The sequence below is a fragment of the Podarcis erhardii genome, assembly GCF_964252035.2.
Source record: "Podarcis erhardii genome assembly, chromosome: 7".
NCBI classification, from domain to species: domain Eukaryota; kingdom Metazoa; phylum Chordata; class Lepidosauria; order Squamata; family Lacertidae; genus Podarcis; species Podarcis erhardii.
In genome coordinates, this window is record NC_138511.1 from 54,750,975 (window position 1) to 54,778,792 (window position 27,818).

The 27,818-nt window shown below is 50.0% G+C and overlaps 2 protein-coding genes across 6 annotated transcripts in view; both read right to left on the reverse strand.

Annotated features, from left to right (window-relative positions):
* MTSS2 (MTSS I-BAR domain containing 2) overlaps positions 1 to 5,863 on the reverse strand; it is a 59,371-nt gene extending 53,508 nt beyond the window's left edge. For 3 of the 5 annotated variants that reach the window (XM_081872305.1, XM_081872307.1, XM_081872306.1), the window contains exon 1: positions 5,383 to 5,863. In XM_081872305.1, coding sequence (XP_081728431.1) covers positions 5,383 to 5,451 — 69 coding nt within the window. In that variant the 5' untranslated portion in view covers positions 5,452 to 5,863. The remainder of the gene's footprint in view (positions 1 to 5,382) is intronic. The other 2 variants (XM_081872309.1, XM_081872308.1) reach the window with 2 other exon arrangements.
* Positions 5,864 to 7,470: 1,607 nt separating this feature from the next.
* VAC14 (VAC14 component of PIKFYVE complex) overlaps positions 7,471 to 27,818 on the reverse strand; it is a 72,496-nt gene continuing 52,148 nt past the window's right edge. Inside the window, exons 15-19 of the mRNA XM_081872301.1 lie at positions 22,695 to 22,869; positions 21,984 to 22,102; positions 20,117 to 20,196; positions 17,102 to 17,252; positions 7,471 to 8,377 (exon numbers count right to left, since the gene is read on the reverse strand). Coding sequence (XP_081728427.1) covers positions 8,209 to 8,377; positions 17,102 to 17,252; positions 20,117 to 20,196; positions 21,984 to 22,102; positions 22,695 to 22,869 — 694 coding nt within the window. The 3' untranslated portion in view covers positions 7,471 to 8,208. The remainder of the gene's footprint in view (positions 8,378 to 17,101; positions 17,253 to 20,116; positions 20,197 to 21,983; positions 22,103 to 22,694; positions 22,870 to 27,818) is intronic.

Here is a 27,818-nt window from a genome sequence, read left to right on the forward strand (position 1 = left end):
GCAACACACACACACACACACACACACAGGCATCTTAGAATCATAGAGTTGGAAGAGACCACAAGGGCCATCGAGTCCAACCCCCTGCCAAGCAGGAAACACCATCAGAGCACTCCTGACATATGGTTGTCAAGCCTCTGCTTAAAGACCTCCAAAGAAGGAGACTCCACCACACTCCTTGGCAGCAAATTCCACTGTCAAACAGCTCTTACTGTCAGGAAGTTCTTCCTAATGTTTAGGTGGAATCTTCTTTCTTGTAGTTTGGAGCCATTGCTCCGTGTCCGCTTCTCTGGAGCAGCAGAAAACAACCTTTCTCCCTCCTCTATGTGACATCCTTTTATATATTTGAACATGGCTATCATATCACCCCTTAACCTCCTCTTCTCCAGGCTAAACATGCCCAGCTCCCTTAGCCGTTCCTCATAAGGCATCGTTTCCAGGCCTTTGACCATTTTGGTTGCCCTCCTCTGGACACGTTCCAGTTTGTCAGTGTCCTTCTTGAACTGTGGTGCCCAGAACTGGACACAGTACTCCAGGTGAGGTCTGACCAGAGCAGAATACAGTGGCACTATTACTTCCCTTGATCTAGATGCTATACTCCTATTGATGCAGCCCAGAATTGCATTGGCTTTTTTAGCTGCTGCGTCACACTGTTGGCTCATGTCAAGTTTGTGGTCAACCAAGACTCCTAGATCCTTTTCACATGTACTGCTCTCAAGCCAGGTGTCACCCATCTTGTATTTGTGCCTCTCATTTTTTTTGCCCAAGTGCAATACTTTACATTTCTCCCTGTTAAAATTCATCTTGTTTGTTTTGGCCCAGTTCTCTAATCTGTCAAGGTCGTTTTGAAGTGTGATCCTGTCCTCTGGGGTGTTAGCCACCCCTCCCAGTTTGGTGTCATCTGCAAATTTGATCAGGATGCCCTTGAGTCCATCATCCAAGTCGTTGATAAAGATGTTGAATAAGACTGGGCCCAAGACAAGCCTGTGGCACCCCACTAGTCACTCATCTTAACTCATCTAAGAACCATCTGCTGTTTTACAGATGCCAAACCGTGCTTCTCTGGATGATGGGAGGCTGATAAACTCACCAGCCAACTGGAAGATTAGTAGCCATGGCAAGGAAGCCAGCTCACCTGCAGCAGCGCAACTCTGCCTGAAGCCGTGGCAGAAGAAGCAAGGAGGTGGTGAGTGACTGAGAACTTGGTTCAGCTCACAAGCCTCCAGCAGCCAAGGGCAACAGAAATGTGGAAGCCGGTGCAAGCTGGCTTAATACTTGCAGCCTCAGAAGCTGGGCATTAAGACCAACCACAAAGCCACAGGGGATACAGGCCAGCCAGGCCAAAGCAGTCCTCGCCGACACACAGAACAGTGGGCTAGGAAGACGAGAAAGGCCACTGGCCAGGCACCCACACCTCATGAAACACTCCCAGAACAGAAGGAGGAGTGCAAGGTCTCCCTTGACGCAGCAGGTCAGAGTCTCCTGCAAAACCGCCAGTTCAGCATGCCTTGTATGTAAGTGGAGACTCACATGGGCAACAAACCCGACCAAGGCCAGGAAAGCTCCAACAATACACAGAGGAAGGACATGGAGAGTCCAGGCAGTCAGTGAACACTGGCAGAACTGCAGACCAGACACTTGGTTCTGTGGAGCCTTTCTTGAGGGAATCCAAACAGATAACAGGGGCCATGGCAGCAAGATCTACTGAGGAGGCCTAGTGTTACCTAACATCACCATCACCTCTCTCTGTAGGTGGGCCTGTTGGCAAAGGCATTAAGAGGACCAGGTGAGCACACCTTAGTGACATAGTGGGTAGGTGTGTTTGAACTTTGTCTTCCATCTGCCCCAGCTAGCATGGCCAATGGGACTTGTAGTCCTACAATATCTGGAGGAAACCACGCTGGCTACCCCTGTGTACATGAAGGGCGGTAGAGAGAATGCCCCCCAGGGCCTCAAGAGATGGCAGCAGTGCACCCAGCACAAAGCCCAGGAGCACCTGACTGGATACAGAAGGCTCTATTGCCAGGCATCTCCTTGGGATGAGGGTCTACTTGGCTGAGAGAAGATCCAGCTGCAAACAATGACTCAGCAGATGATAAGGAGGAAGAGGAGCAGCAGGCAGGAAGGGCCTAAGGGCCTTCATCTCAGGCGCTTGCTGGCTTAACAGTTTTCCAGCTCCCACACCAGGTACTCATCATGAACAAAACTGCCCTGGCTGCTGTCCCAGGGCGTGTTTCTGGCCTGTTAAGAAACCAAAGCATACAAAAAAGCAAGGACAGAAAAGTAGAACTGAGGGAGGAGAGAAATGAGGAGAAAATTTAAACGTGCACTGCAGGTTATAGTGGTATAAAATGAGTTTGAGGTCTGAAGGGGTTAAATGATTCTTTTTAATGATGCAACCTGTTCTGGGACCCTTGGGCAAAGGACAGGTAATAAATCAAACAACAATGACACGGTTTTCCTAAAATGTGGGGAGGAGTTTCTGAATGAATGGAAGAGAATGCTTCTGAAGAACTCTGCTGCTTTATCTCAGAGCAAAACTGCTGGCTTTAGCCCAGGCTGGGGTGACTCCATCATCCTTCATCACTGGCCATGATGGCTGGGGCTGATGGGACATGATGAAGGGCACAGGCTCCCCAGTCCACAGAATTATTTGGGAAACTACAATTAAAAACCACCATGCAGGTGCTTGGGGTGGCTTCTGATGCAGCTGGTCAGAGTAAAGGAAAGGGAAAGTAGAGGCCCTGGAGAAGGCAGGTGGGGAGGAACCCTTCTCACTTGCAATTGGAGGGTCATCCTGGGCCCAGGAATAGACTCAGGGGGCTCTTCAAACATCCATGGGCTTCTAAGGATTGTATGCCAGTTTTAAGAGGAAGCCTGGTGTTTTAGGAACACCCTTGGGTGTTCAGTGGTCATAAGAGGACAGGGGAAGAGAAAGGGAGGCAACTCATCAAACTGGGCATTGAATGCAGGATCCCAGCAGCCACAGGAGCTTCCATCACCTTCATGAATTATTTACTATTATTTAAAAGATGCAAGATCCGAGCCTGTTCATTTGAAGGGAGTTTTCGCTCCCAGGTTTTTGCTGGTGCTTCATTCTGGTAATTACTATGATTATAATTTTAAGTCTGTCTTAGATTATTCGTTGCATTCTATTATGCATTACGATTTTAATTGTTCCAATGATTACTTTTCAAATGGTCTACTGCCGTGGGAAGTGGCTCCTCCAGGATCTAGCTACCCACAGTTCCTGAAGCACTAACAGTATCTAACAACACGCCCCCCCCCTCAACAATCTCTGCGAGGAAAACCCACACATGTGTGAGCACACGCCGCTCCCTCCACACTTGGTATAGCCAGAAATGGAGGGGGGGTTTAAGTGCATATTAAGCAAGTGAGTGACATCTGCAGCCCGCTGCATTTTAATGCAAAACTAATTTTGCTGAAGCAGGGCCAGCCTTTGGATGGGTTGCCTTCCTCCCTTCTACTTTGTTGCACCAGTTACAACTCAGGTTAAGTGGGACACACAGCTTTCAGAATTGAGGCCATCTTGAGTCCCCCTTGAGAGAAAAGAAACTGGAAATCAAACTTAGCAGTAGGGGGAAAACTGGCGAGTGGGTGGGATCTGTCCAGCTCCATGATTTGATGCAGCAAGGAGAAACATGGCACTTTGTGCCTATGCCCAACTTTGACAATGAAATGTGGCTCGGAACAAGGTATCCAGGAAACTGCTTCATGCCTCAGGAGCCAGTGCCAGAACTGGAACCAGAAATAGAACCAGGGGTCTGGCTGGAACAGCTGGTGGGAGTTGTAGTCCAAAACACCTGGAGGGAGCCAGGCTGAGAAAGACTGATCTAGGAGAACCAACCCAAAGCTTCACTCTACCGTGTCTAGCAATCTCCTCCCAAAGGCTTCACCCGCTGGATTTTAACAGCCTCCCCACTCGTGGCCAATTTCTGTAGTGGGAATTCAGGTGCATGAGGTTGTCCACAAGGTAATCTGATGCTCAATAAACTCAGCCGCCATCAATTTCAGCTGGCCAGATTTTCCACCTTGTCTGGGATGTGGCTCAAGATGAAGTTCAAGACAAGAGAGACTCTTTCTGTCTTGATAATTCCCCAGATCCTTAGCATGGGGCAATTTGCCAGAGCCGCCAGGGCTCACTGGTGAAAAACTGGTTGTTTGAATCCTCAAAGGTTGTTGAGCCTGCTAATTTGATCCTTCCAGGTTAAATTGCCATTCTAATGTTCATTCTCCAAGAGGGTTGGCCACTTTCTCTTGTAAAGCCAGTTAGGTTGCTGATCCTCACAACTCCTGGTTGCAGTCACCCTCCTAGGGCACACATTTTTCTAGGGTGTGTGGATTTCTTCCATGTGGCATTTTCACTTTCCTTACAAGCCATGTAAGAGAAGTAATCTTGACAGGATTGCATAAGGGGTGGTGGTGGAGGTGGTAGAAGAGGCTCCTGCAGGCCAGGCCAAGGGGCAACTACCGCCATGCTGAATCTGGCAAGGCAGTGAGCGCCACTCGCCTCTGCTTTTTGCTCTCCAGGCCCAGCACCAACAACTTCCCCGCCCCCTTCCTCCATCTGCCACTGATCCACTCATTTCTCTCTAAGTCCCCCTCCCGCCCCTTCCTTGGTATTTAGATAAATTATCACTATGCAGAGCTTTACGGCGCTTCTACTGCGTAGGAACTAGACTAGACTAGATATAGATAGTAAATGGTGGCGAAAGGGCCCTCTGCCCATGCTCGGAGGTATCGTCTCCGCGACCGTCCAGGCTAGAACTGCTACTATGCTCAGCTCTTTCCGAAACAGCGCCTGGCCATTTTGAAGAAGGAAAACCGTCTGATGGAGGAAGCCGAGCAGCCGGGATGGAGGGAAGCACAAGGCAGACGCCGCCGCGCTTGAGGGAGCCTCGGCTACCCGATTTACAGCTTCGGCGCCGAATGAGTTAAGGCGGCAGCAGCTCCGCTCCCCCCCCCCGCCATCCCAATGGTTTTATTCCCCCCCCCCTCCGAAATCGCTCCTCCTGCAATGACAGCATTGTCTGGGCTGGGGGGCGGCGGCGGCAGGCCAGCCTCGAGACCCCCCCCCCCCACTCCGCCCGCCGTCGCGCGTGCCCATCCTCCGCGCGCTGCCTCGGGCGTCCGGCGGGCCAGGGAGCCAAGGGCGCGACGGGCTCCCCGGGAAGGGAGGCAGAGGCGAGCCCCCTTGCCTTGCGCGCCCCTCCCCGCCAGGCTTGTTTACGGGTTTCGGCCTCCCGCAGTAGCAGCAGCAGCAACTCCAGCCTCCGCCCCCCGTCCCCGCATCCTCCCCATTCTGTGCAGACGGGGCGCGGCGGCGGCGGCCGGACCCTTCCTTCTTCCGAAGCGGCTCACCTTCATGTCGTTGACGATGGCTTGGAAGAGGCCGCCCAGCGCCCCGCACTCCTTCTCCGCCGTCTCCATGGCCGAGCGGCGGCAGCCCGTCGAGGGGGGCCAGTCCCGACACAGCCCCGCGAAGGCGAAGGCGGCGTCTCCTCCTCCTCCTCCCTCTGCCTCGCCGCAGCCTCTCTCTCTGTCTCTCGCGCTCGCTCGCTCGCTCGGCGCGCCTCCCTCGGTCACTTCCCGCCACGGGCGGCCCTCCGCGCTGCCGCAGCCGGGAGCGAAGGCGATGAAGAGGCGCTCCGAGCAGTGGCCATCCTCTGGCCCGGAGCAGCAGCAGCAGCAGCAGCGACGACGACGAGAAGGGCGGCGAGCGCCCCGCCGGCCGGGGAGGGGGAGGAAAAGAGCGTCGCCGCGCGCAAAAGGGGAGCCGGGCGGACGCCTCAGAGCGACGGGGCGCAGGAGAAGGCAGCCGGAATCCGCGGGGAGGGGAGAGGGATCCAGTCACGTGGGCGATGCGGGGAGGGGGCGGGCCGGGAGGAGGGGGAGGGGCCGTCCAAGCTAGGGGCTTTGCAGGGAGAGCGGTGGAGCCGCCGCCGCCACTCGTGGAGAGCCCGCGGGTGACCCACAACTCCGCGCTCCGCCTGGGCAGCTTCGATGCAGCGGCTTCTTCCTCTCGCCCACCGAAGCCTGGAGCTGCCGAGGGGGCCATGGAAGACGCTCCCCTCGCCACTAACAGGAGGCGGCTGGCCCCTTGGGGACAGGAGACACCCCTCCTGTCGGACCCGAGGGAGTGGGCGGGAGCGAGGCCCGATGGGTCTCGGCTACACATGGGGGACGGGGTGCAGAGCAGTTGCGTTTTCTAGCTGTTGCCTCGAAGCTCCACGGACTTTCCCCGCCCCCGTCTGCAAAATGGGAGCAACCCTGCCCAACCTCGCCAGGGGAAGCAGGGTGGCACCACGTCACCCAAGCTTGCCTCCACTGCTTGGCAGCCGCTCTCCAGAACCTCAGACCTGGCTGGACTGCTGCCGGGGATTGAACCTGCGGCATTCTGCCGGCCAAGCAGCAGCCCTCCCCAAGGCCTTCTTAATTGCAGGGGCTTCTTGGGCCTAAAGCTAGAAACGAGGTCAAGGTCAAAGGCAACCCTGAGCCCAAAGTCCACCTGCAGCATCTCCACGGAGTTACTACTTAGGCCTGGCCTCCACCTAGGTAGTAAGAGATTGCAGGTGGGGAGGTACTGGTATCATTGCATTGCTGCAGCTGCAGCTGCTGCATGATTATCTCCTCTAGAAGAGGCTGCCTGTTGCATCACTGCTTGAGGCCCTGCTGTCCTAAGTAGGAGGCACAGCCCGATATGCAAGAGAATCAGCTTCTCAAAAGGCAGGCAGATTTTCCTGTCACAATTAGTAAACCTTTTCAACCAGAAGGCTACAAAGTGAGGTTCCAGATTTAATGCAGGTACACAGAAGGAACTGCAGAAGCCCCCGCAAGTGAGAGCTTGCAAAGAGAAGTGTGGCTAAAAAGGGAGCTTTGCTTGTGGAAATGACACTCATTGATCCAGGAGAAGCCTTTATTTTTTAAAAAAACTTTATTCATACAGGACACCAAAGGTTAAATAAAATGTCAGGGTTCAGATTACTAGGGCAAAGGACTTCCCCACTCTGTAATGGAAGAAAATGCCATGTCTGTTCACAGAAATGAAAGCAACCAGACCTACTTCTGAGTATAGCGTGCAGGAACAGGGAGCACTTTATGCAGAGTGGATAGCAGCAGAAAGAAGGTCCAGCACCTGCTGTGGTACCTTCAGACTGGCACACAGGATAGATTCACCTTCCAACCTGCTTTCCTCCAGCTGTTTTCGACTAGAATTCCCATCAGACCCAAAATCACATCCTCGTGTTGGCTGGGGCTGATAGAGGATCCTTTCCAGCTCTACAGTTCTATGAACTGTAGTCCAAAACAGCTGGAGGAAAAGGCTGGGTAAGTCTTGGGCAGCAAACTGAGGTTTCAGCAGGCCCCCTTGGCCAAACAGCAGTGCAAACTGGGCAACCCCTTTGATCTCTCTCATGGCAGGGAGGATGTAGCCAAAGGAAGTGAAGTCCATTCTGCCATCAATCATTTTATTTGCCATACCTTTTATTGCAAGGAGTGTTTTACAATAGTACAAAGAAATCCAGGCTAGAAATACAGTTGGTCTATAGAGATCTATATATACACATACACACAGGTTAGCTGTAAGCTAAGACTGTGCAGTCCAAACACATGGTTTTGGGGGGGCTGGGTGGGAAGCAGGCAAGGGAGGTGATCCTGCTGGGAGTTCATAGCAGTTGACCAACCCACACATGGGGACCAGTGTGCAAGCCCACAGGGTTGCTGAGAGGGGTCAAGGCGCTGTGGATTTGGCAACTGTGTCCCCAAATCAGTGGGGAGGAAGGGCTGCACCAGGGTTTCCCACACACCCTCCCCCCTCTCAGGCTGGAATTGGGAAGTCCTCCCATTTCTTTTCCCCCCTCTGGCAGTAGCAAAAGCACGGCTACAACCATCAGATGATCATCACAAGGGAAGGCGAGGGCTCTTGCACCACTGCCAGAGAGGAAAAGCACATCCCAAACTACACAGCAGCTTCTTGTTCCACCTCACAAGCAAATCTTGCCTGGGAGGATCAGAAAATCTTGCCTGGGAGGATCAGAACATGCTGGCTTGTCCCCACAGCCAGGTGACATCTCTTCAGTGTGTAGCTAGCAGCAATATCCAGCCAAGGTTGCTTCTCAACTCCAAGCCATGGAGTTAAGCTACTCCGGCTGCTTGGCTGCTTCCTCCGTGTCCCTTGGGTTCCGGCCTTCAGAAGACAGTTCTCCGATCCAGGTTCTCGCCCCGGTTGGCTCGCTGGTGCCGGACCTGGAGGTGTTTGCTCTGGACCTTCTCAAAGTGTTGCAGCAACTCTGCGTAGTCTATGGCAGGGGTGGTGACAGAGGTCTTCTTGGAGGTGAGGCTGGCCTTTGGGCCATCCCTGGGGAGAGGGAAGAGAGAGCATCAGGGGGTGGGGACTGTTGCCAACAGCCTTGTGGCCAGAAAGAGGGGCTGGGGACTGGAAGACACATGCACTCTTGAGATAATCACCACTCAGGTGCCCATGGATGCAATAGTAAAAAAGAAGGGCAATGCTGTGACCACCTCTACTCCATCTCCCCGCAATCATATGCAGGTACAGCAGGACCCTTTTGTGCTCAACCAATCCCTTTGAGGAAGGGGAAATGTTCTTGAAGTTGCACAAGACCTCTTGGTATTCTTGCTCACTACAGACTATCTCTGATAATAGAATCCTAGTATCAGAGAGTTGGAAGGGACCTCAAGTGTCATCTAGCCCAATCCTCTGCAATGCAGGGATCTCAGCTAAAGCATCCATAACATATGGAAATCCATAAGTTTACAAATAACTGAATTGTTGCTTCAGAGAAAATATATCTGATACTGTTTTAATATTCAGGATTTCTCTTCCCAATCTCATAGAAGGGTAAGCTAAAACGCAAATATTAAAACCACAGAAATCCAGCCCAAGTGCAACGAATCTGAGTCAGCCACAAGAGCTTTGCTCCACCTGAAGTTCAACACAGTTGGCCTTCAGAATTGGCAGGCAAGTGGCTGCCCAAGGCAATGCCCCCCACCTCTGACCCCCATTTCCTGAATATGCAGCTTGAGACTGATCTTGATTCTCATGCAGAGACCTCAAGGGCAACGAGGAATAATGCCTGCCAAGCTCTTCAGTGCTCTTGAGCCATCCCCATTTATCTCAAAGTGGTGTCTGCCTGCAACTTCCTTCATTCAAAGCTAATCATGTTCTTGAAAAAGATTGGTTTTCTGAACCAGAAATGTACAAGGGCTGTTTTCAACATGGAGGTCTCCAAGATCCTCCCAACTGACTTGGATTTTGCTTTGTTTTTGTTCACGACATTTGTGGACTGCCCTTCATAATATTTATCTTCATAATATTTATCCCAGGGCAGCATGCTGAGGAACCTCTCCTTGTGCTCTGTAGATTGTTCTGGGGCATGCAATCAGCTCACGTGGCATGAACTAGTTTATTGCAAACCATATACACCCAAAAACTCCCCTGTGGTTGCAGATTGCAGGGGAAGATGGAAGCAGACATGTGAGCAGTGTCCTGTCTGCCTTCACTCATCTTCTCACTGAGGAAGCCCTTAAAAGCTACCATTACAACCTAGACAGTTTGAAAAAAGGACCTTGGCTGGATCACCCATCACAGCCTCAAGCAGAGAAATTTGCAGCCAACCAACCGTCCCTCCCTATCAAGAGGGAGGGGAGCAAAGAGGTTTCCCTCCATGGCTCCCCACAAATGCCAGGAATGACATGTACATGCAAGGATGCTGTGTTTCCTCATAGGACAATTGTGTAGGTCTCACAGCCAAGACAAGATGTCAACTCTGTATCTGACCTGGGCAGTTTGAATCTCGTCCTCTCTGCTTCCTACAAGCTCCCAACATTCATAATGGGGCAAGAAGGGCCCTTTATCCTAGCCTGCCCTTTTGGTGTGACTAATCCAGGGTGTATTTGGAGACAAAGCCCAGTGCTTGAGCTCTGCTCAAACTGCAAAGAATTTCCTGTTTGTGCGCCTCTCCCTTTGGTAAGCGGACAGCCCAGCGGTTGGTGCTCTGTGGCTCAGCACCCTGGAACTGCAAGTGGGATAGGAAGGCAGGCAAGACGGGGGATGGGTGGGGGGTAGATGCAGGAACAACAGCTGGAATCAGCGGCAGCAGCAACAGGGCTGCTTGAGCTGCCAGCCAGATTCCAGGAATGGCAGGTCTTCATCAGGGAGCAATATCGCAAGAAGATCTCCCTCCATTTGCCAGCTCAAAGGCAGCTGTCTCCAGGAAGGCTCATAGCAGAGATACAAGCTAGCACACATGTCCACAGCTCTGTTCCCATAGTAGGTTGGCTTAATAGTGGTGAAATCGTTCTAAGTAAGCATGCTTAGAATTGCACTGTAAAGCAAATGGCTGAATCTGTGTTTGGTGACAAACACCGAACTGAGCGCAGAATTGAGCCCACTCTGAGCTCACACCCTCCTGCTTTCTCAAAAATTGCAGGGGAATGTGAAACACAGGGCTGGTGTAAACCAAAACTGGTGTAGATGCAGACAGGTGCTTCTACAAAGGAGAAGGAAAGGAGGCTGCACCTTCTCAGATATCTCAAATACATTATAGGCTAAAAACCAGCTGTTAGTAGACACCTGTCTCCAATCACCGGCTGATTAGCTGTGATGTCACAGAATGTTCATAAACATTACCAAGTGTCAGAACCTTGGTGAACTGCAGTTGCTAAGAGGAAAGTAGGAGGACAGTTTGACAAAGGCAAACCTCATTTAGGCCCTAAAGGCAAATGTGATGGGATGGAGGAAGGGGGGGGGGTTTGCATCATACCTTAAAATAGGCAGATACACCTTGCAATGAAGCTCATGTACTTAATTATGCAAAAGACACTGGACTAAATAAGAGTCTTGCAATGTTATAATACTCTGCAACTCCTTGCATATACAGTGGTACCTCGGGTTAAGTACTTAATTCATTCCGGAGGTCCGTACTTAACCTGAAACTGTTCTTAACCTGAAGCACCACTTTAGCTAATGGGGCCTCCTGCTGCCGCTGTGCTGCCGGAGCCCGATTTCTGTTCTTATCCTGAAGCAAAGTTCTTAACCTGAAGCACTATTTCTAGATTAGCGGAGTGTGTAACCTGAAGCATATGTACACTGTAATATTGTAACAAAATCTTACACTTATAACAACTATATGCCCCAAGTTTAAAAGTTTCTTTTTTGTAAACTACTCTGAGGTGTTTTGTTTTTTACAATCAAGCAGCACATAAATTCCATGGAATAAATAAATATTTGTGATTAGGCAACTGAACTAAATTATTGGAAATATTAGTGTTTCTATCTAATATTTGGTAAATGATATAACTGGAGAGGGGCAGTCTAATTTTATGCATGTTTGGAAGTGCAGCTGAATTCTATGGCCTGGATTTGCCCAGGACCACAGCCTTCGTTTTAGAGAAAGTTAAAGAGAGATTTCTATAGCAAAATGCAATTGGGAAACGAATTGGGGTTTTTCATCAGCTCTCTCCCCCTCCACGGAAGGCAGCCAGCACCTTCCTTGTTCTGGAGCGCTGACTCTAGTCAGTAGGACCACAGTGGGCTCCAGATGGGGCCTACCTGTCCCTAGAATTGCTGGGCAAGAGCAGAACCTGGCAAAAATGTGGCATCTCTTGTCTCCAGTCCTTGCTCTACAGCTTGCAGAGGAAAAGAGTTGGGGATACTTTGCTGTAATCTCAAAAGTTGCAAGAGAGTTTAAGAGAAGTGTCGTTGGTCAGTGGCCACCTTCCTGCTCCTCCTGCACAACAGTTCAAAGCACTCTGCCCTCTTCCCCGGCTAATCTGTCACTGATCAACCCTTCCTTTACATGAGCCTTTGCCCACCGCCCCCAAAGAAAGCACATGCCTTGAAACAAGCAAACTGGTCAGATTTGCCTAATCTGCTATGATTGCAGGGTGAGGATGCTTTTAATTCAGATCTGGCTTTCTCTCTCTCTCTCTCTCTCTGTGTGTGTGTGTGTGTGTGTGTGTGCTGTGCACACCCATAGCGTATACAGGGCCAGCTTCAAACAAAACAAAACCTGCTGTTAATAGTTATCAACTTCGCAAATCCCCACCAGACACTCTCTTTCAGCAAGTCAAAAGAGACCTCCAAACTGCTGCTGACCTAAGCTGGTCCAAGAAAGAGAGCACTTCTCCAGTTCTATCCGCCTTTTTCCCTGCATTCAATGGAGCAGCAGCAGCAGCAGCAGCAGCAGCAAATGCCTTGGAAATTCATTTTCCACAAGGAAAGAAGTGAAATGTCATGATGGAAGAGTTTAGTCCTTGGCAACCAGGAGAAGGATGTTGCAAGAAGTGGGAGCTGGAGAGGATGGGGTTCCAAAGGGATGGAAAGACTTGGAGGATGCCAGGCATTGCAACCCCTATGGTTGTCGCCAATTGAAACAATTACAATTAAAAGAATAAACATGGATAGGTGGTGGGTGACCTATAGAGATTTGTTGGACTTTTCAAGGAACAAACCCGGACTGAAACCACTGGAAGAAGTAAGGAGCCAAGTTACTGATTGGCTTCAGTACCACCAATTACATGATATGTTTAAATTAGATAAGAAAAATTGTGGGTTTTTTAAAAAGCTCTCAATTTGAAAAAAGAGTTATTGACAAACAAGGAAAAATTATTGTCCAAAATGTATACACTGTTATTGGAATGGGAAACAAAAGATGAGCTGATTCAATAATCAATGACCCACTGGGCAATGCATATAGGATATAATATAGACTTAAACCTCTGGGAGAAACTTTGGGAAAAACGATCTGAAATTTAATGCATGCTACACATTGAAAGAGAATTATATGAAAATGATCCATAGATGATATTTAACTCCGAGTCGATTAGCTAAGATGTATAAGGTGGAATCGGACTTATGTTGGAAATGCAAAGAAGTAGAAGGAACTTTTTTCCATATGTGGTGGGTATGCAAAAAAGTTAAAGTATATTGGGAAATGATATATAATGAGATGAAAAAGATGTTTAAAACAACTTTTAAAAAAAGCCAGTGGCATTTCTCTTAGAAATTATTCAGACAGAGGTTCCCAGGAGTCAGAAGAACTTATTCATGTACGCAACAACAGCGGCTCGGATCTTGTTAGCCCAAAAATGGAAAGTGAGAAAGGTCCCTAGTAAGGAAGACTGGCAACTTAAGATAGAATATGCAGAACTAGCAGGCCTAACAAGTAGAATATGAGAACAAGAAGAACAGGTATTTAAAGAGGAGTGGATTTTTTTTGTCAAGTATATTGAAAATAATTGTGCACAGTTAAAAATGCTGGCAGTATTAAAGTAATTCAACAATGTAACATATTTTGAACTGATGTAAGATAGGAAAATTAAATTAGTTGGATATATTAAAATATGCAGGAATGGTGGATAAGTTAAATGAACCTTGGAAAGCGAGTGAGGGAAGTCAATGAATGTATGGTATAATAAAACATGTTTAATTTGAAATGTAAAATTTGAAAATTTAATAAAAAATATTAATAATAAAAAAGAGAGTCCCCAACCTCCCAAGGGAGTCTGTTCCACCACTGAACAGTGCTTACTGTCAGAAAATTCTTCCTTATGTTTAGCTGGAATCTCCTTTCTTGTAACTCGAATCCATTGGTTTGAGTCCTAGCCTCTGGAGCAGGAGAAAACAAACTTGCTCCATCTTCCATGTGACTGCCCTTTAGATATTTGATGATGGCTATCATATCTCCCCTCTTTTCCAGGCCAAACAAAATAATTCAAATACTGCTTTAGAAGGGAGAGGGGGGTGAAATCACAAAATAGCTGCATTCTGTACTAGCTACAGCAGCTGACCCATCTTCAAGGGCAGCCCCACATGTAGGGCACAGCACTAGTCTAAACAGAAGATTACAGGAGCATAAATATCTCTGGCTAGACTCTTTGTCAGGAGAGGCTGGCACACAAAGCTGGCGAAAGACAAGATGTGCCACTGAGGTCCCTTGTGCTTCTATAGTGGCAGCAGCTAGATCAATAAGCTCCAACAATCTGCACACACGATTCCTCAAGAGGAGTGTGAACCCACCCAGAAGATCTGGAACACCATCTCCTCAAACACCCTCTGTCTTGGTGATTCAATTAGGGCTTCTAATGACATCAAGCGATTGACTGGTGGGTGGTCACCTTTGCCAACTGGGGGTGTGGGGAGATAATGAACTTGCCCTCTGGGTCAAAAAGGTCCCCCTCCCCTCCCCTCTCCCATTCAGTGCAGAACTTTTCTTTCTGCAAAAGGAGAATTTGGGAAGAGATCTGCTACCTGATCCCTGCAATGAAATGGAAAAAAACACCAGGGAAGGGTTGGGGGGAAGTAGGAAGGCAAGTTAATGCTGCCCATCTCCAGCTAATTCGGGGAGGGGATGCTTTTCAGCTGCATTTGTTATGAAAGTCACTGCCAATGTTTAATGGAATGTAGGTCACAGTTAATCAGATGTTCAGTCTGTCTGACAGCTCCAAATATTCAGCAGTCATGGGAGAAAAACAGCATAGAAAATACACAGAAGAGAACAGCTCACACGCAAAGTGACCCTCCAGGACCCCCAAGCCTGGGGGTGGAATGGGGCTGTGTCACAGTGACACCAATCTGGGGCAGGAACTGACATTAAAGAAATGGGGGAGGGGCAGACATACCCCCACCCCCACCCCCTACCCTGGTAAAATCCACACAGCAACTCTCACTTTCCCTGTTACTTAAATGGATTGCTATTTTCCTACAGGTCTCCCCTACACACAACTGACAAGGAAGGCCCTCGTGGTCATTTACAGGCTAAAGAAGACTGACCACCCCTCACTCTCATCTTTGCCCCAGTGCCAGAGCTCCTTCCTCCCACCCCACCCTTTCTTGGCCAGCTCAGGAGACTCTGATATAAGGGCCTTCCAGGAGGTGAGAGCCTTTCCTGCTGCAGCCTTCATAGAGCTGGGTGGGGTGGGGGTGGGGGAAGGGCCCCAACAGTCACTACTCTTGGCCCAAAGCCCACACAAAGAGGGTCAGTGACCTGCATTCACAACAGCCGCACAGCAGCAACTTGCCCATGAAACAGAGCAGATTTTTAAGATATGAAGAGGGGAGTCGATGTGCAGCCCCTCCTGGAGCCATTTCCAGAACGTACCATTTCCAGGTGGTATTACTGGACTCCCAACTCCCATCATTCCTGGTTATGTGATGCCATGCTGGCTGTTGGGGCTGATGGGATTTGGAGTCCAACACCTGGCTCCCTGGTTTAGGAAGTTTTTTTTTTTAATGGATCTTTGGACATGGACTCCATTCCCCAGTGCATGCACTGGGCCTCTTTGAAAAACAGCAGCACCAAAAGCTGCTGCCCTTATGTGCAAGAATCCCGGCAAAGAGAAAGCTCTCCTGAAAGGGAAGGAGCCTTCCAAATGCAGCTGCTGTACCCGAAGGGAAGAGGAGAAAAGGGGAGGAGACAGCTGGTGGCTCACCCTGCTTTGCCCTGCCGGACAACAGCCTCAACAGCAGGCACACTGCGCCTGGAGGAGGAGGAGGAGGAGGAGGAGGAGAGAGCTGGCTTCTTGCTGCCTGTGGTTCATGCAGGATCCCCAAGGAGACCTAAACAAGCTCCCCTGGCATGCTGATGGGAACGGGCTCCTTCCCATCTCCTCCATGGCTCTGCTTGTTTCCATGGCAATACCACAAGGGAAAGTTTCCATCCCAGATGCCAAATGCCTGTGGATGAGGCACAGCCCTCCGAGGCTGACCAAATATAGACAAAACTCAAAAAGTGCTTCACTGTGCAGGGCAAGGAGGGTGGACCTGAAGTCCTCCCCCCTCTCACAAAACAGCTCCAGGACCGGCTCTCGGCACACCCTTGGGGGCCTTGCCTGCTGAGAGTTGCAGCCCCCCACCCAACTCAAAGACTACCGCCCCTGGAGCAGAAGAGCCACAGAAGAAAACTGGACGGTTCAGATCGCTGCTCCCTTATAGCCTCTCTGCCATGGGGGAAAGAGAGGCAAGAGGCCAGTCACCACCACCACACAGAGGGACTCTGCAAGAAGTCTGAAGGGCAACAGATGTGGGCCTCAGCTGGGCCTGAAGGTGACAAGCTCAAGGGGCAGGAAAGGCCAGCAGGGGAGCTTCAACTTAAGGCAGAGCCCAGGCTAGAAAACCCATGCAAATTATGTTTGCCTGGGGGTGGGGTGAGGCATGGTTGGCTGGCAGGATCTGGGCCATGCACAGGGATCCTTCCCCTTCCCGCTGTGCTGAAGTCAGAGCTGGGCACTGTTGGCACACACAGGAATGCCCAGTAGTGGTGCCAGGCCAGGCAGACGCTCCATCATTGCTGTTGAAAACGAACTACTGTTCCTTCTCTTACTCCAGCCAGCTTACATGAGTCATGGGGCCAACAGACACTCCTTCTGCTAACAAACAGAAACTGTCATGGGAAGTGCTGTCTACTCAAAACACAAGCCCTGACTGAGTGCATCCACACAACCAAGTCCACAAGCAGATCTGCACCTAATGATCACCTGCCCCCACCATCAACGAGCACCACCAACCAACCAGAACTCCAGTCTTCTACAACCAGCACTTGGCAGATGCAGAGAGCTCTGAAAGTCCTGCCAAAGCCACCATGAGGTGTACTAGAAGGAAAGGAAGGCCAATGTGATGGCGGAGAACTAGCAAGTGGGGCCAGCTCCTGACCCAACATAAAGCTCTGGGATTAATGCAGTAGCTGCATAGGAGAGAGGGTGAGGGGCATAGACAGACATGGCTTCTCTCCTCATGGTACCACAACAAGGCAGCGTGCTGGATAAGTCCACACCTTCCTGCCTCGTGTACTGGACAGAAAAATCATAGCATTATTATTATTGTTGCCTTAGTGTTATTATCTTGAAAATGTGCACCCTGCCCTTAGTGCTAACAACAAATAGCATTTTATACGTGCTCTCCTGTGCCCAGGGAGTCCTCCCCACCCCTTTGTTGCTGGACAGTCCTGCAGCAAGACAGCCTCTGCAGAAGCCCTGCCTCTTTGTAGGGCAGGCGGCAAAGGAAGTGGGGCAAGTCACAGGTTGCTCTGAAGGATGCCCCAGAGAGGCGTTGGCAACTTACGCTGTTTGCAGGAGTTCTGGGTTGGGCACGCACTGTAGGCGGTGGGAGAGGAGCTGGAAGGCATTGCTCTGGGGCAGGAGCATCAGAAGCCCGTACAGAGCCTTGATGAGGTACGGGTTGTTCTTCACGTCCAGCAGCTGCAAGCGGAGATCTGCAAGCAAAGAAGGGAAGGGTAAGCAGGGCTGTGAAAGCTGCTGACCTTTGTCCAAAGAGGGGGAAGGAGGGAGGGAGGGAGAGGCAGGGTGCACAGAACCTCTGAGTCCTTCTCTTCCATCCATCTTCTTGCCTTTTGCATGCATGCTTGCAGCCACATGCCATCACACCATTTGTGTCTCCCTGGTGGAAAATGGGGAGTTTTCTGCCATGGAAAGCACAGAGATGCTGCCATCCACTCAGCAAACAGACCCAGAAACAGGAGAGGGACACTGGACAGTGAAATGGTAATGAATCTCGGAGGGTCGGGGTGGGGGGTGGGGAGAGTCACAGTGGGACTGCTTTTGTGCAAGAAGGAGTGTTGTGTGCATGCATGTCTCTTTGGTAGCATAGGCAAAGGGATTTGACGAGTTTAACACATGCTCTATGGGGTATCATAGGAACAGGAAAGCCAGCTGATGGAGAAAGGTTTGCCATTGAAGCAGCAGGTTCAGGAGACAGTGTGAGGTCCAGGCAGGGATGTGAGCCCAAGGGCTGACTCAGAAGGTCACACGACAGCCTGATCAATGGCTCAATAATCTGCATGGGAACAAGCTTCTTGGCTTCCTTTTCCAACATCAACTGGCACTGTTACCTTGGGACTACCGAGCTGAGTTCTGGTCAACAGGAAAAACAACCAAATGCTATCTTGCCAGAAAGGGGGAAAGGGGACATTAAAGTTCTGAGTAGTAGAGCTCACGAAGGAGGTTGACAAGGGAAGAGGAGATCAGAGGAGAGGCTTGAAAGCTGGAGAGGGCAACACAGTCAAGGACAGGCTGGACATAAGTTTAGGTTGAGCCACCTGAAAGGCTCACCTCACAGTAGCCAAGTGTATCCATAGCAAAAAAGTCACAGGGTGTGAAGGGTTTAAAGGACATGGAGGTGGTTGTTCTAGCAGGACAATGCAAGGGCGTTTTGAGCTGCCAAGGGAAGCTGTGGTGTCACCTTCCTTGAAGGCAGCTGGAGGGTGGAAGCGGACAGGGAGATCTTTTTCTTCCTCTCCCATAATACTAGAACTGATCCAATGAGGCTGATCCAATCAGGGAGATTCAGGAGAGGCAAAGAAAAGTTCTTCTTCACCAAGTGTACAGTTAAACTATGGAATCTGCTCCACATGATGTTGTGAAGGCCACCAACTTGGATGGTTTTAAAAGATTAGACAAATTCACAGAGGAGGATAAGGCCATCAATGGCCCCGAGCCACAATGGCTGCTTACTAGCTCCAGAATCAGAAGCAGCCTGCTTTTGAATACCAGTTGCTGGGAATCACATGGAAAGAGTGCAGCTGTGGACTTTCCACTGAAGCAACTTGATGGCTGCTGTGAGAACAGAATGCTGGACTAGATGGGCCTCCTTTGGCCTGATCCAGCTGCAGAGCTCTTCTTATGAGGAGCAGCAGGCAAGAGAGGCTTTATTTGGAAAAGGGGATCTTGGTGTAGGCCAGGGTGCTGCTCCAGATTGCCTTGCAGGTCCCCTCCAGAGTGAGATAGTTGCCTTGCAACAGCCCAGTTGGGCAGGCATGGGTGGGAGACAGCAGTGCCCCACCCCCAGTGAAGATCCCAGCAATTCAAAAGAACGAGGGGGGCTTCTGCATGGAACAGAAGCTCCTTGCAACCATCACCGCAAGTGGCTCCTGTGTTGACATCCACTACACTGGTGGCTACTGCAGCTGCATGGAAAGGAAAACTCTGGAGGGCGTGGTACAAGGTCACACGGTTCAGCAGGAGTGGGAGAAATCGTTGTTTCTGCTGCTGAGGCTCTCTCTTCTGTAGCAACAGGTAGCTCAGAAGCACATTCCAAAGTGGAACTTGCCACCTGGGTTTCCACACCCACCCTCCAAAGCAAAGGCCAGAGCCTAGACTCAAAAAGGGTCTTTTTTGTGGGGGACTATAGGCCACCTGGTAGTCCAACCCCTTGCCTGCTCAATGCAGGAGATTGAGAGCTGGAGCCTCCATCCCCAGCAGATCAAAGAGGGATTTGTCCAGCCTCTGAGAACATAAGAAGAGCCTGTTGGATCAGGGAAACAATCTGTCTAGTTCAGCATCCTGTTCTCACCATGGCCACCCAGATGCCTATAGGAAAACTGCAAGCAGGACCTGAGCACAGGAGCACTCTCCTCTCCTGTGGTTCCCAGCAAACCAATATTCAGAAGCATGACAGCCTCCAGCTGTGGAAGGCAGAGCGTGGCCATCGTGGCTAGTAGCCTTTGCTTGAAGGAAGACAGCTAAGGAGGGCCTCCACCCCACCCTGCAATCGCCTTGTCCAACAGCTCTTCCCAGCAAGCCTCTTAATGTTCAGCTAACAGCTACCCACCTATTACTTAAGCCCATGTGAACAAGTCTCTGTCCTCTCTGGGGCAGCAGCAGCAGCAGCTAAGAAGGCTCTTCACTTCTCTTATGCAGGGGGCCCTCAGGGACTTGAAGTATGTTATCTTTTTCTTCTCCAGAGCAGACCCACTCAGTTCCTCCCACCTTCCCCCCCTGGGGCTGGTTTTTCATCCCCTGTTTCCCTTGGTCTCCCCTGAGCAAACGCAGTTTGTGTCCCTAACCTACATTCTGCTTCCTATCCACTGCAACGCTGCTGCTGCTTTTGGATGGCCCTAATGGGCACATGAGCCAGAAGGTCTCACAGCAAAGAGGCTCATAACTTCTGCTCTATTTATTTGGGCCACGTCGCCAGTTGCAATGAGGGAGTGAGGGAGGAGAGGGGCCTCGGGTACGTGTGTCAATGCTAATGCACCACAAAGTGCAAAGCCCCCCAAACCCTCCTGCCAATGCGAGCGAACACACATACACACTTCGGCGAGAGTGAAAGAGAGCTTACATGTAAAAATCGGACACTCGATCAACTGGACCAGCTTGTCAACCTCAATCAGGAAATCCACTGTGACCTCCAGGTCACCACTGAGCACGGCTGTTAAGGAGCCTAATCTCCCCATGCTGGCAGGGGCTGATGGGATTTGTAGTCCAAAACATCTGGAAAGCACTAGGCACTAGGGTGAGGGGTGGACAGAAGCCACACAGCCTAACACCACGCAGCCCTACAAAGCCAAAGACCAGAGAGAGGATGAACAAGCTTCTTCTCTTAAGCTCCTGGCTTTGAAGATGGCATGATGAAGGCGCTTGCAAAACACCACTGCCTTTTGATGGGGCTTGTGCAGAGACACAGAGAGGCCTTCCTGGAAGAAACCCCCCCCCCCCACTCTTGCCTACCCGCAGGCCACTTTTCCAATGCTAAGCACAAAATGTTGATTATTCTGCCAGATCTGACTGTTCCCGCCTTCTCAACATGGAAACATGAGCTAAAAACAGAGAAGCTGTTTAATCCTCATTGTTGGAAAAAAAATCCTGGGAACGGACAGCTTGTGCTACGCAGGCCCATGTTCAAAATTTTTGTGGCAGAAGCAGGTCAGTGGTAACAGCAAAAATCTAAATGTACACAGTCTAGTGTAGCCTTCGCCAACCTGGTGCTGTCTGGGGAGCTGATGGGAGTTGCAGTCCAAAATGTCTGGAGCGTCCTAGGTTGGCGAAGGCTGCTCTAGCGGATTAAAAGTTACTGGTGGTGATAAACTTAGTAAGATTAAAATTGTAATTTTAATAGACTCCAAGTGCTCTTAAAAGAGAATCTGAACTTGAGCGTACCTAAGAGATTGGTCATGCACATACAGCCTGTAGTACTCTGTTTATGCCCAATAATATAATTTTTAGAAGTCTGAAGATGAGTTCGCCATGAATTTTAAAACATGGTTCAAAGCACATAGGAGACTTCAGACAAAAAGCAGCCCCATGTAACGGGGCCTGGCGGTTTGCACCCCCAGCAGCATTGGGCATGAAACTGGCCTTAGCTGAGAACTGTGCGAGTGCTACAAATAGGCTCTTCTCAAACCTCCCCTTTTCCTGGAAGTCCTAACCAGCAAGTTGTGCCACGTGCTCAGTGGTCAATGCTTTGCATGGCTGGGAGCTTTAGGTTTCTCTCTGTGTTACTGCAACCTATTGTAAGCTGCTTTGAGGATCAATCCAAGGCAGGATATAAATCTCCAAAATAATATCCTACTGCAGCTAAGCCAAAGGATGTGTAATTGAAACGATGCTCTGCTGTCTCTTCTGCCCCCATTCGCCCTCTGCTTTCCTCTGTTTCTGCACTATGCCCATTTTAAGATGACCAAGTGGATCTCACATAATTTAGTGCAATGTTTCTCAAACTGGGGTCCCCAGCTGTTGTTGGACTACAACTCCCATCACCCCCAGCTAGCAGGACAAGTGGTCAGGGATGATGGGAGTTGCAGTCCAACAACAGCTGAGGACCCTGGTTTGAGAAACATTGCACTAAATTATGTGAGATCCGTCTGGTGAGGGAGAGAGGTAGGGAGCACATCCAGTCCTGTACATCATCCAACATCTCCCAACATCCTTACGACTTTTGAGCTCTTTTATCTGAGAGACTTTTCCAGCCATAGGAGCTGTTCTGGTCTCTGCTGCTATCATGATGTGCAATGGTGAATCTCAGAAAATGAAGATCCCTTCCGCAATGTAAAGGACCTTGGGGCTGACCACTTCTAATTGGCAGCCCGAGTTCACTGCCGTATTTTATGGGCCAAGGGGCAGCAGCTTCCGAGGCCTGCTTAGACTCCACAGTGCAGACAGACGCTGTCTCATGCTACCTTCCCTCCCTCCCCATGCTAGAAGGATACAACTTCTGGATGAGGTCATAGGCATGCTTGTAGTTCTGAGTGAGAAAGCAGAGGGAGACGGTGGTCACTGGGTTGTGGCACCAGGAACGGTACAGGCAGCAGAACAGGTTGCGGCTCTCCTGGGGAGACAAAAAAATAAGAGGAGTTGACTTGCACCTCCACACACCACTCCCAAGTCCGCTCTTGGGAACCAAAGGCAACTCAGGCAAAACAGAGCCCCAAAAACTGGGTAGCAAGGTGGGACGAGGGGTCACCTCCTGCAACAACGCAGAGCCAGATGTCCTGGTGGCAGGGCTTCAGCACTGCCAAGCACAGCAGGACCACCATGTGATGGTCCACCATGGTAGATGGCGACACAAGCACATAATCCGGCATTCACAGCCTGCCCCCCCCCCCCGCCCCCGGGGGCTTTGTTAAATTTATGTTTTCTGTCCTGCTGGTAGCAGAAAACAGCTGAAAATTGCATATGGCCAGCTGATGCCAGGAAGGAAAGGAAGGGGGAAAGCGGATCCTCTTCTCATGTTCTGATTTCACTGTGAGAGACAGTGGCGACAACCAACCTGGACAGCTTTAAAAAACAGGGTGGGTGTGTGGGTGTGTTGATGGCCGCCTGAGCTCCAGCATGCAGTGCCCAAGTCACTTCAAGGGTGGATGGAGAAAGAGGCTGCACAGACCAGCAGTCACAGACACATCTTCTCAGGTGCAACATACCGCCGTCTTCAGATCCTTGAGTTGGTTCCTCAGCTGGAAGAGCTCAGAAGAAGTCAGGAGGATGGTGTTGAGGGTGTGGACCATCGTCGAGGCAAACTTGAGGTCTTCCTCCCGCAGCAGGATGTCAGCCATCGAGTGAAAGATGTTCTCAGCATTCAGGAGAAGACAGAGTTGCCTGCATGGCACCAAAAAATGGAGATTAGGAGTTGACCAACAAAGGGGGTTGCTGTGAATCTGAGGTGGGTGGGTGGGTGGGTGGGTGGGAGGGATACTACCACCACAATCCCCAAATATCAAAGAGAATAATCTTGGGCGAGAATCTAGGATGCAACAAGTGCCTGGCCCCATCCTCTGCACCAAGCCTTTACAAAGGTGTTCTCCTTCCTATCAGCATTGTCACCATTTCCGCCAGTAGGCCAAGACTGAACTTGCCCCTTAGGGAAGAAGCCCCATCACTCCTTCTAACAGCGAACTCAGCTGGTGAGTGCCAATGGGGTTTTAGCAAACAGGGTCACTGAGGAACAAAGGAGGAATTAAAATGCTCTGGAGAATATCCCTAGGTCTTGCAAAGGTATAGCACATATTATGAAGAAAAAACACTTAGGGGAGAAGAGAAAGAACAACCCCCAACAGCCCAATGATGTAAGCCCACTCAGAGGCCATGGAATACTAGGTTGCCTGTTGGAAAGGGGAAACCAGAATGGAAGAGAGAGAAAAGGAGTATCCTAGGAGAGCAGTGCTCCATATTGCAGCTTTTTTATTACAGGACCCATTCACACACACACACACATAGCAGCAGCAACAGCTGCCTCACCTAGTTTCTCTTCCTTCCAACTCGATCTCTGGGACACACCAGGCAGCGCCCCCACCCTCACCCCAGACCAATCTGTTCTGGATTAACACAAGCAATTTCAAGCTTTCCAGACAGAGTGGAGGGCTGAGGTCAAACCCTTGTTCTTTCACAAATGACCTTGAGTTCAAAGCAAGTGTAAGGTAGGAAAATGCAAACAAACAAACAAACAAACAAATCTTGCATGTGGCATTATCTTCATCCTTCGTTTCCCTTCTATCAATTTTTTTTATTTGAATAAATATTTATTCCCCACAATTCCAGTAAAGGCTCCCTGTGGTGGCAGTAATGATATATCTGGAAGGTGTGCTAGGTGATTGCAAAGTTATTTGTGCAGGGAGGGAGATGCCCCTGCTTTCACAGCAGAAAGCCAGCAGAGGTTCACCTGTGTTGCACCCTGTCGCCAATTCGCAAGGATGTGCTGGTGGTTCTGACTTACCAATATATCTGCTCAGAGCCCACCCAGCCCCAGCCTTGCTGACCCTTTCTGGAGCTTTTTCGCAGGGACTCAGCGAGTCGCAGCAGGAATGCTCTGCTTAACCTCTCCAGGAACCCCCAAGGTCTTCTGCATTGGAAACAGAGCGCCAGATTTCCCTCCGTGTTTGTTTTGATTCTATGGGCTCCCTCTTTCTCCCTGCCAAGCCTGCGGTGGTGGCACTGTAGGGTTTGCCTGAGGACGCCTGACACAAAGCCCAGTGCTAATGCCGCTACCGCTGCTGCCTCCTTTAACAAGCTTGGCTTCACAGCTCTGTGCATTCAAAGGACATGGGAAACGGCAACCCGAGTTACCCCAGGCGAGGGAGACTTGATCAATTTTCTCTTTCAGCCCTTCTAAAGGCTCTAAGCTCTGGTTTTGATCTATTTCCAGCACAGAATAATAATTCATTTCAAGGCCTCTGCTCAAGTCCAAGAATAGTCATTCAATCAGTCCCAAACAGAAACTCTGGAGAAATCACCCCCACCCCGCTCCCCTAGTGCATTGACACTCATTAAGATTTCCTTGTCAAAGACCATTTAAATTGCAGAGACATGCTTTGAAAAAGTAGGCCTCCAACTTTGGGATACAGCTCCAGAGAGTTGGGAAGGGAGCCAACTCAAGGGGGCTTTGCCTCTCCAAGCTCATCCCTAAGCAAGGCTTCGCCCCCTCCCAGGCCCCCATCGCCATCAGAGGGTTCCACTCCACTAGCAGCAGCTTGCAAGAGTCTTGTTGTCAGCTGCTTCCTTGGGAGGCAGGGGCGGGATTCTCAGAATCAGCACCCAATGGGCTCTTACTGCAGGAACAGCTTCAAGTCTGAAGGAGGGTGATTCAGCAAGAGATTGTAGAACACAAGCACCAAGGTTTGCATATGCAGCTCCCTTTAATCTCTCTCAGAGAGACTTGGAGAGAAATGCGAGCAGGTGTTGATGGGGCTCCGAGTCCTATCGAGACCAACACCCAGCAAACATGATTAGGGCATGTTCTTGAGATTGGGGAAACTATTCCCTAGGAAATGAAGATACGGTATTTGCTCAGATGTTTAAGTCACCCAAAGCTGCAGCGTTCTGCTTGTGCCGCAGTGGCAAGTGTGCACAGGCCACAGTTCAGTGGAACATTCTAAAACAAGATACATGGCTCACGTATGTATCTCCTCCCTCCCATCAAAGGGATGGAATGCATAGGCTGGCCCCAGTCAGAGCTGGACTCTGAGCATGAAGCACAAAAACCTTACCCAGGGATGACCATGCGTTCTGGAATGGAGAGGCAATTCTTACCTGAACTCCATTTTATTATATATTTCTCAGCTCATTTTCAGATAAAGATGGGTCTCTGAAAACACAGACCCTGCTCTCAGGCTTACAAACTGAAAACACAGGGCACCTGAGTGTGGGTGGAGGGAAAAGCATGAGAAAGATCAGACTGATACTGGCTGGAACTAAGTGGTGAGTTGTAAGCCAGGCCAGGCTGGTGGTGCCCTCCTCATCCTGTGCCCACCCGCTCATGGTTGCTATTCCTCTGGCCAGTTCAGAGGCCAGCCTCCTTTCTTCTCATGTTCGCTAGGCAATTCCATTAGCAACTGTGAGGTCAAAAACAGCATTGCTGCAAATCAGTCCAGAATTTGCTGACGTTGTGTTGAGAAGGTACACCGTTCTGTTTCTCCTTTTCATTGGCTTCCCTGAAAAGTTGTCGTGGGCCGAAACAGGGCAAACCAACTCCACCCAGAAGAGAAACTGTAGGAAGGGGGGGGGCACTCTACTAAGCATGGGGGTTAGGGGCAAGGAGGAGGGCTGCCTGGGGTCCAGATGAACAGTTGGGATAAATGCTCTTTGATTTAGCTGTGCCTCTAGGCAGCCTTGGTGGCTGGATGTGGCTTTGCAAATGTGCTCTTTCCTATTTTTCTCAGTTTTATGCATCCTCTGGCAACTTCTTCTTTGGACTCTAATGCGTTGTGTGCAGGGCTGGCTTTGAAGAATATCTGGAAACTTCAGCTCTCAACGGATGCCAGCTGGAAGAAGCCCATCACCCTGACACTGATGGACTTGCTCTAACTATTAAAGCCCTAAAGGTTCCAACTCCAGGTTTCTTGAGGGATCAGATCCTCCCATACGTTAACAGCTCACCAGACAAAAGTCCTGCTCTCTGAGTACCCACCAAGGCCTTCTGGATCAAGAAGTGCCCACTCAGCACGCTTCCCTATTCTGTGGAATTCACTACCTAGAACGTGCTTTTTGAATGGCAAGCTGATTTGCATTTTTGATCTGCGCTTCTGATATGCTACTGACTGGATCTGAAGCACCTGTGGACTTGCTTTTATTTCATTTTTGTTGTGCATAACTTGAGGGCCCCATTAGGATTAGTCTGGCAACATATAAATCTGAACAATAAAGGTGCTCCTTGTGAACACCACTTTAGAACGAAAGTGCAAATTCCTGACACTTCTTTGCTCCCTACTCCACACAGAGCCAGATGCGAGGATCTCCCCTTTACTCTACAGAGAGGATTGAAGGGCCTCTGCAGGTCCATAACAAGCTGTTCTTCGCTCCTGCACCGACCAAAGACTTTGCCATCAAATAATCAGAAGTGGCATCTGTAAATACTGCCTGAGGGCATCCGACACTCTCCTGAAGGAAAACACAGCCGCCCCATCTTCCCCGCTAACAGGAATGGGGCTCAAAATAGCAGCGCTGTCAACCTGCTGGTGAGGCCAGGCACATGTTTAATGGCAATCAAATCAGGGAGCAGATCTATCTCCAACAGAGCAGAAGGAAGGGGGTAGCAGCTTTCTGATGGCCCTGCCTGCTTTGCCGGCATGCTGATTGTTAACAACCCATGCTGAAGATTCTTGATCTCAGCAGGAGATGCCACCTGATTAATTTTTTAGAGGCCCAGCAGAGGACAGGGTCACAAACCTCATCCACGGTCTCCACCTGGGCAATCCTAACACGTTGCATCTATTGACCAAACTGGGCAAGGGGTGGCAATAAAGCCAGAAATTCTGTGAGCAAGATGTGCCACTCCAAAATGCAGCCCCAACTTGCCATCTGCAAAGTGCAGACTCACCCACTTTGAAAATGACAGCCAGGCCCAGTAATTTTAAGGGGATTCTACACACTTTTTCTATCACAAGACAATCTATTAGGAAGATCTTCACAGACCTTTCCCATACTTCTGAGGAGACATTCCAAGTCTCTGCAAGAAGGCTAAGGGGTCAGGAGGTAGATATATCCATGGCTTAAAACCATCATGCCAGTGACTGGAGTCTCTGAACAAAATAAACAGTATGTGGATTCTGATGCTGGACTTGGATTCAAGAAAATCTTGTTGGTGGGGAGGAATATTTACTTTATGGTAAATCCTGCTGCTCTAGGAGCCTAGAGGACAGTCTTTGTATTTGAGACAGCATCACGTTCTGGTTGGGTGTGGTCTTCCAACCTGACCAAGAGAAGGAGAGCTCCCTCCTCTCCCAGAATGAAAGGGAGGGAACTCTGACCTGGTTTGCGTGACTTTTATCCACAGGGTTCCTTAAAAAACTGCTCTGTGTTTTGCAGATCAAGAGTGAAGATCAATACTATAAAAAGCAGACACAGTCTGGAAAGTTTTCTAGGAAAAGCAGGAGCAGCAGCCAGGAAGAAAGAGATGTATGAAGGAAGAGAGTGAGGGAAGTGACTGCCTGCCCCCAAACACACACACTTTACAGCAGCAAGCAGGGAGGGGGGAGAGAGAGAGAGAGAGAGAGAGAGAGAGAGAGAGAGAGAGAGAGAGAGAGACACACGTCTGGCTCCCTTGACCAAAAAGG